We start from the raw sequence: 16,360 nt of genomic DNA on the forward strand, positions 1-16,360 counted from the left end.
TGGAAAAGAATTAGGATGAGATCTTAATAATCACACATCGTTCAGAATATCCAATGCATATTTTCGTTGAGAAATGAAAATTCCCTTTTTGGACCGAGAGACTTCAATGCCAAGAAAATATTTGACATTGCCAAGATCTTTGATGTGAAATTTTTGTAAGAGAAAGTCTTTGAGAGACTTGATTGCCTGTTCATTATTGCCGGTGACAATAATGTCGTCCACATAAATAAGTACTGCCGTAAATGTGTTGCTCTCAGAGTTGGTAAATAGAGAGTAATCGGCCTTTGATTGAGTAAAACCTGCCTTTTGAATAGCACAAGAAAATTTGGCAAACCAGTTACGAGAAGCTTGCTTCAAACCATAGAATGATTTATTGAGCCGACATACCATAGTCTCCCCCTGTTGGCGAAGACCAGAGGGAAAGTCCATATAGACAACCTCATCAAGATCACCTTGCAAAAAGGCGTCGTGAACATCCATCTGATGGAGGATCCAATTGCGGGAAGCAGCCACCGCTAAAAGACAGCGCACAGTGGTCAATTTGGCAGTGGAAGAGAAAGTTTCCAAATAATCAACTCCTTCAATTTGAGTGTAACCTTTAGCAACGAGGCGGGCCTTATAACCTTCAATAGATCCGTCAGAATTGTATTTGATTTTGTAGACCCATTTGCAGCCAATGGGTTTGTGACTAGCAGGTAGAGGAACAAGAGACCAAGTATTATTGCGAGCAAGGGCATCAAGTTCAGCTTGCATAGCATCCCTCCATTTCGGGTCAAGAGTTGCCTGATCATAGTTAGTGGGCTCACGAAGACCAGAAATAGAAGCAAGAAAAGAATAATGGGCAGGAGAAATACGTGAATAAGAGAGAGAGTTAGAAAGAGGGTGCCTTGTACCTCGGGTTGGACATGGCGACGGAATAGATGATTGTGGGGAAGCAGTATGGGCAAAAGACATTTGATAGTCGGCATGCCACGCAGGTCGGGCGCGAGGTCGGGTCGAGTGATGAGGAGCATTAGGTGATGTGGAAGTAGTAATGGAAGGTAGTGGGTCTGGTAGAGGAATCGGTTGAGGGATTGGTGGTGGAATGTGGGTAGACTGATCGGTTGAAGAATCGGTTGGTGAATCGGTGGGGTTGGGTGGAGTAATTGGGGTAGACTGATCGATAGTTGAATTGGTTGAGTAATCAGTTGGTATATCGTGGGTAAGTGGGGTAGTAGAATTGGGTAAAGGTGTGGTGTAGTTGAGGTCGGGTGCAGGTGTAGGAATGGGGTGAAATTCAGGAGAAGACGTCCCTTTATAGGGAAAAATATGCTCATGAAAATGAACATCCCTATTAACAAAAATATTATGGAAATCTAAATCTAACAATTTGTAACCTTTTTGGCTTGTAGGATAGCCCAAAAAAACGCAACGCCTAGCATGAGGAGCAAACTTAGAAACAAGTTTGACAATAGTAGCATAACATAAACTTCCAAAAACACGAAGGTGGTCATAAGTGGGTGGATGACCATACAACCGCTCAAAAGGTGTAAGGGAAGAATGGAGTCGAGTAGGCAATCGATTGATTAAATAAACTGCGGTGGTAACACACTCACCCCAAAAACGAATGGGTGCTTGACCGATTCCTAGTCCTAAAATAACGGGTTGCCCCAAGCGTAGGGCGGAGACCGACGTAGCACAATATCCGGTAAGTCCAGAGTCGAATCCACAGAGACGGTGATGTGTGCTGACTAAAAACTCGGGTTAAACTAATTTAACGGGCTCTTAGGTAGCCACCCTTTTCTGGTTTGATTGAGAGATTAACTAAAACAAGAAAATTGAATGTGCCTTTTTTAGAAAATTTAAAAGGAGGTAAAATCGTAGGGTTGATAGCACTTGTAACTAATCAGGATTAACCTGCTCTGTTTGGAGTTCTTAAAAACATTTAATTTTAGATTGAAAAAGATACCCCGCAAGATATGAGACCCTATGGTCGCCGTATACCCATGCGCAGCGGAGAATGAGTTTTGGACCCCCATTCCCTCGTTTACATGGGCTCCGACAATGCCTGGGTTCGTCCGCGGGAAGTATTTTTTTCCAATCTAAAATCATCTTTTTCATTGTTTGAAAATAGAAGCAGTGCCCAAACTAGTCACAGCGTGCTAATCACCCTGCGACCCTACCTGAACGACTACTCACTAATCATTGCGCATAAAATAAAAGAAACCCTAACTTGAAACATGCTGCTATTGTGCGAGATGAAAAATAAACAGAAAATCTAAGTTAAACAAGAACCAACGAAAAACTTTTATTAAAAATAGAAATTAAAACTAGTTACCGGAGTACGAGTAATTGAACAAGACATCAAAAACTTAAAAGGAAGAAAGAATACTAAACAATATTGCCGCAGCCCTGTTCTTCGTTTCGTCCGTGCTTTTCTTTTTTTTCTCCCAAAAGCTGCTGACGACCTCTTCACCGGTAGGTCAAATTGTATATATAGGGATTGAATACCTTAATTACACAAAGCCCCTTTGACTTTGTCTAATATTAAATTAACCATCCAAAATTTCAATGCACTTCGCACTTCGATCCCAAACTTCTTTAAAATCTTCTTTTTATCCAAAATCTTGGACAACGGGCTCGAGCAACCTATAAACATAAAAACACATAATAAAAATCAGTTAACAAATATAAAAGACTAATAAATGTAAATTGGAGGGCCAAAATATGTATATTTTGACACTTATCAATGGACACATTAGATTGGACAAGGAGAGCACGAGCAACTTGCAATATATGACCATGCTTACGTTCCACAACTCCATTTTGTTGTGGAGTGGAGACGCAAGAGGTCTGAAATTCAACACCTTTGGTTATAAAAAATGATTGGAGAGAAAGAAATTCACTACCATTGTCACTCCGAAAGATTTTAATGTGTGCGTTAAATTGGTTGTAAATGAAGGTAAAAAATGATTTAAGTAAAAAAGAAGCATCAAATTTATGAGACATAAGAAATAACCATGTACAACGAGTAAAATCATCCACAATGGTTAAAAAATAACGAGCACCAGAATGTGTTTGATGTCTATGTGGACCCCGAATATCACAATGGATTAATTGAAAAGGCAAGGTAGAAGAAATAGAACTTGTCAGAAATGGTAATCTAGTTTGTTTGGCCAAAAGACAAACATTACAAAAATTGTCAAAAGATACAGAAATCGAAGAATTGGACTTAGAGATGATATGTAGACAGGTAGGTGATGGGTGGCCAAGGCGATGGTGCCAAGTAGAATCGGGATGGGTAGTATGGCAAGCAGTTGGCGAGGTATGATCTGGTGACATGTAATAGAGGCCGCCACTTTGCTTACCCCATCCAATCATCTTCCCCATAGCCAAGTCCTGCAAAACACAGAAATCTGGGAATAAGATCACACAACAGTTTAAGGATTGGGTAACTTTACTGGCAGACAACAGATTTAATCGAAAGGAAGGCACATGAAGAACATCTTTTAAAACAACATCTTTGTTGAAGAGGAGTGTGCCAGTAGAGTTAATAGGTACGGCAGAGCCATTGGGTAAATTAACACAAGGTGCGTGGGGTAGATGAGAGTGAGAAAATAAAGAAGAATCAGAAGCAATATGGTTCGTAGCACCACTATCTAAAATCCAACAATTTGAGGAGGTAGAATTAATAGAGGGATGATTATACAAACCTGTGACATTTGTATAAATATCATTATTACCCTTGGTTAAGCGTGGCGCAATTGCCACAGTAGTGTGAGATGCGGCATGTGTAGCAGTAGGATTGGATCGAGCACCATATTGCTGATTTTGTTGTCCCGAACGGTTGCTTGGTGGTTTAAACTTGGGATCATATTTTGTTTAAAGTTGGGATCATGCCGTGGGTGTCCGACTGGAAATCCATGCAACTTATAGCAACTTTCAATAGTATGTGTATCCTTTTTGCAATATCTACAAAATAATCCTTCAATATTGGAAGTAGAAGATGAAAAGGACGAGTTACCAGAGAACTTGTTGTTTGGATTGAAGCCTTTATGAAATCGCACAGCCGTTGCAACTGAGAAAAGCTTGGTGGCCGAAGTGTTTGAGTGATGAAAATAATAATGGCTTGACAGGTCAGGCCCTTCATAGGAGTTGTCTCCCATGGTTGATTGGTATAGAAGATGAAAGGCTTCAGAAAAATCAAAAACTGTATCCAGTTTTGAATCGAACCGATTGTTCAATCAATTGTTGATAAAATAATTGGATGATACGAAAGTGGTGATTTAATGGTTGTTGCAGAAAGTTAAAAAGGGATTGATGGAGAAAAAATAACCAAGGTGTGAAAAGAAAAAATAGCTAGGTATAGAACCCTAGCTTTGATACCATGTTGAATTTAAGAGAACAAAATATTGAGAGAATATTGGTTTATTTCTGAATGAATTCTTTACAAAGATACAAACCCCTTTATATACAAAGAAGCTAAACTAGGAAGGAAGATAAACTAAGAAAGAATAAATATACAATATTCCTATACTACAATCACGGATCCTCAATCAATCAATTAGGCAACTGATTAGGAAACTAGATTTTCCTCTAACAGAAAGTCAGATAGGAAATGGAAGGTTATTTTGGGGTTAAGCGGATGCTAACGGACGTTTTGATTTCAAACTCTAACATTGCATTTCTTCGGTATATTAATCTTACCGTATATACTGGGAAATAAAATCACCCTTCATTTCATTTCATTTAAATCTTCTCCCCAAAATAATTGGCTATTTGACCGCAATAGTTGATTCTTGAACCACATCGAAGTTGTATTTCTTTTCATCTCCATGACAATTACTTTTTCAACGAACAGAGTCTATTTTACATCATATCATGTTTATTCAATATACAAAGCAAAAAAGATCGCAGAAAGCATACAAAAGAAAAGTGAAATTGCAGTCATAGCAAAAACCCGTAAGAGTCAAAGTCCAAGGAAACTCAAGAAGTGAAGCAGTTGGCACCAACGAGTTCTCCTACTGTAATCATGTGTAACTGATTTTGCAGAGATGGCCTTGGATTTGACATCGTCCTAGCAACTTGCTGCATGGTTGGCCGAGAAAGCGGTCTAGCATTCAAACATGCAAATGCTACTTTTGCAGCAACCACTACTTGTTCTGCCACTTGATTTGTAGGAGGCGGCAGGCGCTGGTCCAACACATCCTTGAATAAAATTCCATGTCCAGTTTTTGATGACGACGAAGATGACGATAGAGACGAGATGAGATCACCGGGATGCTCGCCCATAATCACTTCTAGTGTCAGCACCCCAAAACTGTAAACGTCGCACTTCTCGTTCACTTCCATTGTATATGCGAGTTCTACCACGAACAAAACAAAAAAAGAGATGAGCTAAGAAAATAATTGAACAATAAAAGGGTTTGATTAGAGGCAAAGCCGGCCCTAAGTTAAAGCTTATGTTGCGGTTGCTTAAGGCCTCCAATTTTTTTTGAATTTCAGGGGCTCCTCTTACTTTTTTACCTCTTATAATAGTCCAACAAAAAGGCCTCATTTTTAATTTTCGCTTTAAGCCTTTGAAAGTCAGGGAGGAAGGGGAGAAGCATGCTCAGGCTACCTATTAGGCAATGGTTAAGTTTGCAAATTTACGCGTACATTCGCTTCCAGTTTTTTTAAGAGTTCATGAAGGAGAAAATAACAGAAGCCACATGAATGCCATTGCCAAAGCTTTACAACATACAAACCTGATTGGGAATAAGAAATCATACATACTCTCGGGGACGGATTTGTATGGAGCACGTTCTCCCAGTTGAAACTATAATAATGTTGTTACATTTTTGTATATATTAGAATAATTATAAAAGTGTCCAACTACATAAATATGCCCACTTGCATATATTTTGAAAATATACATATAGTCATATAGAGTTAATTTTGTGCTTCAATTTCACCATATGTTGCATTTGTACTTGTTGGTTTATGAATTATTTATCTATTTGAAGCTATTCTTTCTTGATTCTCTTTTGTATTTTACTGTTTGGGGGAAATATCTTAAAATAAAGTTATTAATAAAACTATTTGGATCATTCTAAAACTTGTCGATGTTCATGTAAAACATACTCAAAAATTTTTGTATGAGATTTTGTACACAATATTAGATATTTTAATTGAATGGATGCATTATAAACTATTGTGCATGCCTTAATTTTGTACGATCTTATTGTGGTTGACTAGAATAAATAAATTGTCACCATTGTATATAATTAATAAGGTGTCCTCATTAGGCTACATTTCTGGATCCGTCTCTGCATGATCTATAATGGAACAATGAGTAATCATTAGCCACAAAGACTAGCTAAAGTATGAGAGAGTCGGATAAATCAGAAAAAAAAGTGTCATACCAATTCCAGTTATCAAATTAGATATATACTTTAAAAAAGTGTTCATTATCCATTAGACTTCTAGCCTTTAAACAGTACGCATATATAAATTCAATCTATGATTTAGTGCAATATATAAGCGCTTAAATAAAACCTTGCTATATTCTTGATTGTTAAAAGCTAAAATAAAGCTACCTTGTAAAAGTGTGACTTGAGATAAAAAAGAAAAGGAACAAGAAAAACTTGCAAGAGACATGAGTACCTGGAGCGGCATATCCAAAGGTTCCTGCAAATGAAGTCCAATTCGCCGAGTCAGATTTTATAAATCTAGCAGCCCCAAAATCAGAGATGTGAGGGACATATTCAGAATCAAACAAAACATTTTTGCTTGATATGTCTCGATGGATGATTGGTGGCGAACAATCGTGGTGCATATAAGACATAGCATTTGCCAAACCTTTAACAACATCCACTCTTTTGTTCCAATCCAGCTCTACTAATTCCTCCTTCAAGGCCAGTACCTTTTGCAAGCTCCCACCTTGCAAGAACTCGTAGACCAAAAATGAGTGTCTTAGATGTGAACAGAACCCGTGAAGCTTTATGATGTTATGGTGCTTTATCGCTGTTAATGTACTGATCTCACTCGTAAAGCTCTTTTGATTAACCGAGTCACCATTAGATGATGAGTGAAGTTTCTTCACAGCAACTATTTGACCATTTGGCAGGGCAGCTCTATAAACAGTACCACATCCTCCTTCCCCAACGCAATATTTGGCATTGAAGTTCTCAGTTGCTTCAATGATGTTTTCGTACACCATTTTTCCATCATAACTCCATATTGAAAACAAATTTGGAGAATTTACTTGTATTGGCTCGTTTGTTGTGCTCTTCATTTTCTTACAAATAGATAAGAAAAATCCGAGAACTGTGACAGAAAGAAGTAGAAACCCCAAAATAGGAAGTACAATTAGTAATGCCACTTTCTTTTCCTTCTTTCTAGGAACCCCATGAAGTTGGCAGGCCTTCAAACCAGTAGCATTACCACATAAACCTTTATTACCTCGGAGTGACTCAAATGGAGCCTCTTGAATGGCTCTGATATGAGGAAGAGGGCCCTCCAGTAGATTGTTGGATATATCCACTGATGAAAGAGCTAATATGTTATCAAAAGAAGATGGTATCAAACCGGAGAGCTCATTGTGGGAGAGATTTAGCGTTTCTAACATTTGCAGTGCTCCAATTTGCTCTGGTATTTTACCTAATAACAAGTTATCACTCAAATCAAGACTTTGAAGGCTATGGAGTTGACCTAGTTCCAAAGGAATGTTTTCCCCAAGTCTATTATTGCTCAAACTCAAGTTTAATAGCTTCATGCAGTCCCCTAACTCTCGAGGGATTGAGCCAGTTAGTTTATTTGCTGCAAAATTTAGAGTCTCTAAGTTGCCAAGGTGACCCAGTGCTACAGGAATGTAACCTGATAGTTGGTTATTACTCAACTTAAGATAGAACAATGAAACCAAACTTCCAAATTTCTTTGGGATCTCTCCAACTAGATGATTTGAAGAGAGATCAATTCGAGATAGTTGAGTTGCCAAAACCAAATCAGGTGGTAACCCTCCAGAAATATTGTTGTTCGACATTTTGAGACTTGTTAACCTATGGTATTTTCCCCATTTTTGAGAGAGCTCTCCATAGAAATTGTTGTCGCTCAAATCAATATAATCCAAGTTTGGGTATACTCCAAAATTTTCCGATATGTTTCCAGAAAATTGATTCCCCTCAAGCCTCACCCTATGCAAGCTACTACAATTTTTCAAGCTTTTGGGCATGAGCCCGATGAAATTGTTGTATGAGGCCGTTAAAATTTTAAGTGATCCACTCAAGCATAGGTTTTCTGGTAAATGACCTGTGAACATGTTATCATCCACACTATAAACTCTCAAAACTGTTAGATTGTTCAAGTGTGGGGGAATAGATCCAGTAAGTTGGTTACCGCACAAATCCAAAGACTCAAGGAATTCAAGATTCCCTAGAGAAGCAGGGATTGAACCCGTGAGATTGTTTGCACTGAGTCCGAGATCAGTGAGGGACCTTAGCATCCCAACTTCTTCAGGAATTGACCCGGACAGATGATTTTGGAAAAGGTACAGTATGGTTAAGTTGACCAAATTCCCTATAGAAGCAGGGATTGAGCCAGAGAGACGGTTGGCGGACAAGCTCAGATGGGTGAGTCTCCAAAGGCTACCAATGGGGGAGGGGATGGTTCCATAAACCGAGTTGTTTGTAAGATTAAAGCTGAGAAGATGAGGGAGGGATGAGAAATTTAGATTCGTAAGTGTACCTCTTAAGCCATAACTCTCAAGGTCAATATGAGTGATGACTCTGCCAGCCTTTTTGCAACCAATTCCAATCCAATTGCAGTGGTTGCTTCTGACAACCCATGAGGACAGGAGAGATTGACTTTGGTTGTCAAGGCTAGCTTTCCATGCCAAGAGAGCCGCTGCTTCCAATCCTTCTTCTCCAACTTCTTTCTTAAGCGAAGAAGAAGAAAAAGCAGTGGAATCAAAAGGAGAGACAAAAGCGAGGACGATGAAGAAGACAAAAAGACATTGGGATGTAACGAACAGGTTGGGAAGTGTATTTGCTGGTAAGACTGTCATTCTTGGTTCGGTACTAAGAAGCTATGAATGGAAGTTGTGGGTTTTGGGAATGAAGAGCTTCTAAGTGAATGGAGAAGTATTTATATGGGCACGAAGTTTGTTGCCATTCCCAACCCCCCCCCCCCCCCCCCCCCCCCCGGCCTGATTTGTACTGAGACATCCCACTAGCGTTATCTGACAGAGATAGAATTGACTAGAGCACTGAAATGTCTAAGCACTTTTAGCATTTCCCTATCTGAAATCGTGATATCTTCTGAAAATGAAATCCTTAAAAATGTTACACCTATTGTAAAAAGATATATATATATATTTTTCACTCGGAGTGTAATGCAAATACTGTTGCGACAGAGTCTCGACTTGGGAGAGATTTGGTGCAGTTGGGGCTTTGAGTGAAAATCGCGTTAACATGTTACCATAGTTTTTGGTTTTTTATTAGGGAAAGTCTACAATATAAATCCCTTAAAAATGTGTATCATATGCATCTATTATATGGTTCAGTCATAATATTTTAGCGTGTTTCGTAACTTTTGTTCTAGAACTCATAACTTTTCAACAATACGATTCATAACATTTTCATTATGATTCATAACATTTTGGTGCATTCGTAACTTTTATACTAAAATCGTAACTTTTTAAACAAGGGAAATTCTAAAATTAGCCCAATGGGTTGACAATAGTAAGTGTGTAAATGTGTATTAAAAAGTGTAAAAAAATACCCAAAAATACGTGTTTTCTTGGTCTTCTAGTGTGCTTATCGTCAGTCCAGTGGGCTAACAATAGCAAGACCGCTTTAGCAATACCATTTGTAACGTTTTCTCTATAAATCATAACATTTTGGGGGTGCATATGATACACACCCAAATTAAAGGTGTGTATTGTAGTATTTCCCTTTCTGTTATTCTGTGTCCTGTTTTGTCTAAGCCATTGTTTGTGTTTTCTAAGTAGTCTAAGTTTCCTTGTTACGAGTGTTTCCTAATTTATTTAGGGTTTATGGTGGTCAGGTCTTGTAGACCTGTCTGGTTACCATCCATAGGTTATTTGTATTACACAAACACTTGCGTTTGATGCAAAGACTTGACTTTCAAGAGTGGGCGCGCGTACGACTTTCATTTGAAATCACAGCCTTAATTGTACCTATATTTGTCTTCCCTGTCTAGTCCTGATCCATCCTGTTCCTCGTCCCATCCAGTTTTATGCATTCCTGTCCCTTCCAATTTTACGCATTAGTGGGTCTTCCGTAAGTCCACAATGGGATCCAATACACTCAATTCACAAGTCCCGCATTGAAAGTTGTCATTCCAAAAAAAGGAAAACACCTTTGTGCAAGAAAGAAGGTCTTACTCAAGAACGTGTTTCCACAACTCTGTCAACTCCTACAACACGGCAGTTGGGAACAACTGGGATCTTCAACAATATTGATGCTTGAATTCTGAACCTTTCAATCACTTGGGGTCTCCCCTGTCCGGTGTCTGTACCAATCTGGTTTTCCCAGATTTGGTGGGTAAAAGGTGGTGGGATAATAAGTTTGCTTGCTTTGGGCTGCATTTTGGTGTTCTGAAGTGGTTTTCCAGCTTTCGCCGTGGTCGTGCGGGTCGCCAGGCTTCCTTGTTCATTGCAGCGAAGGGTCGCCTGCAGTCTTCGTTGGCGATTGTTTCTTAGAGGGAAAAGCGGTAGTGTGAGGAAATAATTGATTTGAATATCTTTATTATGTTATACGTGTCTCATGAACTTAAATTTTCACAATTAAGAGTAACCTAGTAAACTTCTATACAGTCTTTTGCATAAGGAAAATATAATGGTTTTTCTCACCATTTTGGTGATTTTGTGTTACAGAACATTATTTGTTTCTGTAAAATTATTTAATCTAATTAATATATCCTAACCGCCCATGGCATCGTCAGAAATTGTCGTCAACAACAACTTTAAGAAAAACATTGCAACAAAGAACGCTAAAATATGAGAAAATTTTCATACTCAAAATTGGGGCACTTGCAGTATCCATCCTTAAAATTAAAGGTAAAAATTGTACCCATCTCTTATTTTTAGACTTCGTCGTGTCTCATTTTTAGACTTCGTCGTATCTCCGTACCTGTATCCCATATCATCAGTATATATATCCATGCTTGATAGCCTAACATTATGATACAGTCCGTCTCCCGTAAGGACCATCTCATTTTAATAAAATGTGGACCTCCCTTTTCCAATCGAATTTCAATGATCCGAGTCGCTCAATATGTTTAGAACGTGATTTTAAGGGTACTCGCGAGAAATCAGCAAAAAAAATGACCGGGAAGGGCTTCATCCGAACAGTTTTTGTTTATTTTTTATCGAACAGTTCAAACAAAAATTGCTCAGATGAAGCCCTTTCCGGTCATTTTTTTTGCCGATTTCTCATTGGTACCCTTAAAATCACGTTCTGAATACATTGAGCGGCTCGGATCATCAAAATTCAATCGAAAAATGGGAGAAATGAGGAGGTCCGCATTTTAACTAAAATGAGGACCCCCTCATTTGAGACTGACTGTATTATGATAAGCCTTGAATAGTGTAAATTGATATGCTTATCTCCTTCCGTTTTGTCACACTTGCATGCATATTCGTCCGTTTTTGTTTGATATTGCGTACAAGGGCGTTTTTGTTGTTCGACAATTATTGAACAATTGCCGACTAAAATTATTTTTAGTCGGGAAATAATAATGTTTGCCGACTAGTAAATAAATTTGGTCAGCGAATATCAAATTTTTCCCCGAATTTAAAAACCAATAAATGAAGAACATTTCCCGACTAAACCATTTAGTAGAGAATATTAATATTTGCCGACTAACATTATATTTAGTCGGCGAATATCAATTTTTTCCTAAATTTAAAAAATTAAAGAACGAAAAAAATTGCCCGACTAAATAATTTAGTAGGGAATATTAATATTTGCCGACTAAAATACATTTAGTCGGCGAATATCTATTTTTTTCCTAAATTTAAAAAATTAATGAATGAAAAAAAATTTCCGACTAAATAATTTAGTAGGGAATATTAATATTTGCCGACTAAAATTACATTTAGTCGGCAAATATCTATTTTTTTGCAAATTTAAAAAATTAATAAATGAAAAACATTTTTCAACTAAATAATTTAAATAATTTAGTAGGAAATATTAATATTTGCCGACTAAAATTACATTTGGTTGGGGAATATCAATTTTTCCTCTCTTTTAAACAAAATTTCAAGAAAATCAATATTTGTTCCGACGACATCGATCACACGATGAAACCTTCCCGATCGAAACCGTTCAATTTTTTTTCCTTCTTAATCATAAGATTTCCGTAAATTTTTTGCTCGATTGGGTTAAGGAAAGTTGTTTATCGGCACACAAATTGTTAATTAAAAAGAATTTTATTGTCTGATCAAATGTCTATCCAAATAGAGTTAACTTCATTCTTGGTACGAATGATCTAATTTGTATTACAAAAAAAAAGAAGATGATTTGGATTGCCAAATAAGGCCTCAGGCGGGGCTCTTTTATTGCACTATAACACTTAAACGTCTCCGAACGCATTAAATATGTTTTTGATTATGTGGTCGCTGATATCGAATGGTCTTTGATTTTGGCGACGATGCTATAATTGGTAAGACGTGAAATCCTAACGGTTCAGATCGAGTATTACAAAAAATTATTCGGCAGTTATGTTTACAATCTATGCTTTTTTTTATTTACTTGATGATAGTCAACTAAGTCTTATGTTGCACTCATTGTTACAGAAGCCACGCGACCACAAGAAAAATATTACGATCGAGACTGTTCATTTTGCTACACTCGGTGAATAATTCATTTTCGTAAATTTGCGGCTCGATTAGGTTTAGAAAACCCCTTTATAGAAAGATCGAGACATGAACTCATAAGAATAAATAGTATTTTCATGCAATCATTTGTCTAATAAAAAACAATCAACTATAATCTCGGTAAGAATTATCGTTTAAATCATATTTAATAAAAAACAAAAGATAAGATGGTTTTAACCGGGGAAAAAAAGACCTCAAAGTGGGGCTTGGGTGATAATGTTCTAATTTGTGCATTGAAGAAATAGGTTCTGTCTGTGAATGTGTGATTGAAATAATTCTATTTTAGTGTGTGTAAATTCTAAAAAAGATTATGGACTGCAGTAATGAGTTTTTTTTATTTTTAAGAAAGTAAATTTAAAGAAAAGATAAAAAAAAGTAAATTTAAAAGCTTATCAAAGAAAAAAATAAAGTAAATTTTAAAAATAAAGGTAAAACAAACAAAACTAAATAGTATAAATATTTTTATTACTGAAAAAGTATACAAAGTACAACAGTGGTAGAGTGGTTAGTTGCGCGTGTGCTGAAGGCAGAGGTCTCAAGTTCAAGACTTGGAAGTGCCATATTCCGCCAAATGAATTGGGAAGGGCATTATAGTTCAGAAATGGAAATGTAATTTTTCCACTTTGGTCCCCTGACTTTTTTGTAATGACATTTGACGTCACAATAATTATTATTGCCAACTAAATATTTAGTCGAAAAAAGTTAATTATTATTGCTGACTAAATATTTAGTCGGCAAAAGTTAACTTTTGCCGACTAAAATAGAAACCCCGACCAAGTTTTTTAGTCGCTAAAACCATGCATTAGCCGACTAAACCTTATTTAGTCAGCAATTACATTTGCCAACTGTCATTCTCTGACTAATTTGCCGACTAAATTATTTATTAGTCGGGAAAACCCTTTGGCGACTAAAACGTTAGTCTGGAATGGTGTAATTTGTTGTAGTGCTTGTAATCCATTCCATACACCGCATATACTACTAATACCCTTGACCTCGCATATTGTGAATGTCCAAATTGTGACGAGTGAGGACATCAAATATTTATTTCTTAAGAATTAATGTAGTGGTGCCTTTAACATGTAGAATATGAATGAAAAAAGCTCCCGTAAAAACCCTTGGACCTCAACAAATCTCAAAAAGAGTAAGATTGTATGAACAAATATTTTAAACCAATTTAAACATGTCAACCAGTACTCTGCATAAACTAAATCAGTAAAAATTTAAGCACACCCTTTAGTGCTCTGCATCAACTAAATCAATAAAAATCTAAGCACACTAACCAGTGTCGTATTTATAATAACATAAGTACAAATCTAAGCACACCAACTAATGCTCTACATAATAAGAGAATACTTATGGATTAGAAGGCTTGCCGTCGCATTGCCGACTGAAATCATCTGGATTGTGGGTGGGACTAGGCTGAATTTTGATTGGCGGGATGGGCTGAATGGGATGATGGGTTGGGCTAAAGTTATTTAGATTGAATTTTTACATATAAATTATATATTTTTTTTGTGTGTGTTTTGAAATAGACCTGGGTGATAGACGCGTAAATGTTTATATAAGCGCCCTCTAATTTATCTTTGCTAAGTCTTTTTAGTATTGTTACTCGGAATTTATACTTAATTGTTGTGTTGTAGGTATTTAGAGAGTTTGATACAAAAATATGAAAAGTTGAAATATTAAACGGTGTTCGACGTTGAGCAGTTTGAATTCAATCAAGTGGAAGGTCTGGACTGCAATCGGAGTAATGATTCGAAAGTCAATTTGGCGGAGGATTGTTCCAGTGAAAAATGAAGAATTGGACTTGTTTATTAGATGGGCCCAGTGATTCATAATTGTTTTGACTAAATGGTGGGCCAAGATGGGAACTAAATGGTGGGCCAAGATGGGAAATATTGGAGTCGGCTGGGAGTGAATAAAAAGAAAAGAAAATAGGTTTTCTTTATGGGGGCAATCGGCAACTGATATAAAAGGCATCACTATCTTTGGGCAACGGGGACGGGCTACCGAGAGCTACAGAGAACAAGGCGTTGTAATATCTTCATGGATTCGCACGCACAACGAAGAACGGCAGCCACTTTTGTTCCGAGAGTTTTCTTTTGAGTTTTTTTTCCTTTCAAGTTATTTGAAACTTTGTTTAATTACTTGCACTGAGGTAACTCGTTTTAATTTTTATTCTTAATAAAAGTTGTTTGTTTGTTTTTGTTTGGCTTGAATCTCTTGTTTATTTTCCGTATCAAGTAATAGAAGTATGTTTCAAATTAAGATTTCTTTCGTTTCTTGCACAATAATTAGTGAGTAGTCATATAGGTAGGGTTGCGAGGTGATTAGCAAGCCGTGGTCAATTCGGGCACTGCTCCTATTTTCAAACAAAGAAAAAAATGATTTTGAAAAAATACTTCCTGTAGATGAACCCGAGCATTATCGGAGCCCATGTGAACGGGGGAATGGAGGTCCAAAACTCATTCTCCGCTGCGCATGGATAAACGGTGACCATAGGGTTTCGCATCTTGCGGGGTATTTTTTCAATCTAAAGTTAAATGTTTTTTAGAACACTGAATGAAGCAGGTTAATCCGGACTGGTTACAAGAACTATGAACCCTACGACCGTACCTCCTTTTAATTATTTAAAAAGAATAAATATTTTCCTAGGTTTTAGTTAATCTCAATCAATTGTCAAGGGGTGGCTACCTAAGAGCCCGTTAAATTAATAACAACCCGAGTTTTTAGTCAGCACACATCACTGTCTCTGTGGATTTGATTCCAAACTTACTGGATATTGTACTGTGTCGGTTTCCGTCCTATGCTTGGGGCAACCTATTAATTTAAGATTAGGAAATCATCAAGCACTGGACTATAGCCCAAGTTAGGCAAAGGGTAGTTCTGCCCTGGAGTACTGGTTGTTGGATACCGACACTCTCCGATGTGTGTCCTACACTCAAATCCCAAATGTCGAATTTTTTTCGACATTCTCCTCTTGGACACTACAAGAACACTCTAAAAAGTTGTCCGGCCACTCTCCGGCCACTTGCAAAAACAAGTCAGGGGCGTTATCTCAAATAGTAGCCTCCAATGTAAACTTTGGGAAGTCCTATGATAAAGACACACATAAATAGTGTAATATCCGTTAATTTTTGAATTAGGAATTTATTGTCCTTTTTGCCGTAAAAAAAGAAAAAAGAAAAGAAAACAAGAGATGGTCCCACATTACCATGTTTTGGACGTGTGGCTGGAGAGGAGGTGACTAAGTAAATTGCCTTGGCCTTCATTTTGACACCTAATATCCACCATTGACACATCATGCTTAGTATAAGACCCCATGCTTCATGAGTCCAAGCCAATAAAAGCCAAGATAACTTTCTACTCTTTGATGTTGTTGCTCCACCGAGAGAGCTGAGAAGAGATGCTAGTAAATATATTCACCTAATTGGTGAGAGAAGTGTAAGAGAGCAGTGGGTTCTCAGAGATGAAGAAAAAATAGAAAAGGTTTTGATCATT

General features: G+C 37.3%; 1 protein-coding gene across 2 annotated transcripts; it reads right to left on the reverse strand.

Moving 5' to 3' along the window:
* Positions 1-4,882: 4,882 nt before the first annotated feature.
* Positions 4,883-9,093, reverse strand: LOC131306506 (MDIS1-interacting receptor like kinase 2-like). 2 transcript variants are annotated; one of them, XM_058332786.1, is made up of 3 exons: positions 6,820-9,093; positions 6,625-6,648; positions 4,883-5,345 (listed from the first exon to the last, which is right to left on the reverse strand). In XM_058332786.1, exons 1-3 carry the CDS (start codon positions 9,020-9,022, stop codon positions 4,966-4,968), a joined length of 2,607 nt encoding a protein of 868 aa, XP_058188769.1. In that variant the 5' UTR covers positions 9,023-9,093; the 3' UTR covers positions 4,883-4,965. The 2 variants fall into 2 exon arrangements, with proteins under 2 accessions (XP_058188769.1, XP_058188768.1); XM_058332785.1 differs by having other exon boundaries at positions 6,625-9,093.
* Positions 9,094-16,360: the final 7,267 nt, after the last annotated feature.

The sequence above is a fragment of the Rhododendron vialii genome, chromosome 11a, assembly GCF_030253575.1.
Source record: "Rhododendron vialii isolate Sample 1 chromosome 11a, ASM3025357v1".
Classification (NCBI taxonomy): Eukaryota; Viridiplantae; Streptophyta; class Magnoliopsida; order Ericales; family Ericaceae; genus Rhododendron; species Rhododendron vialii.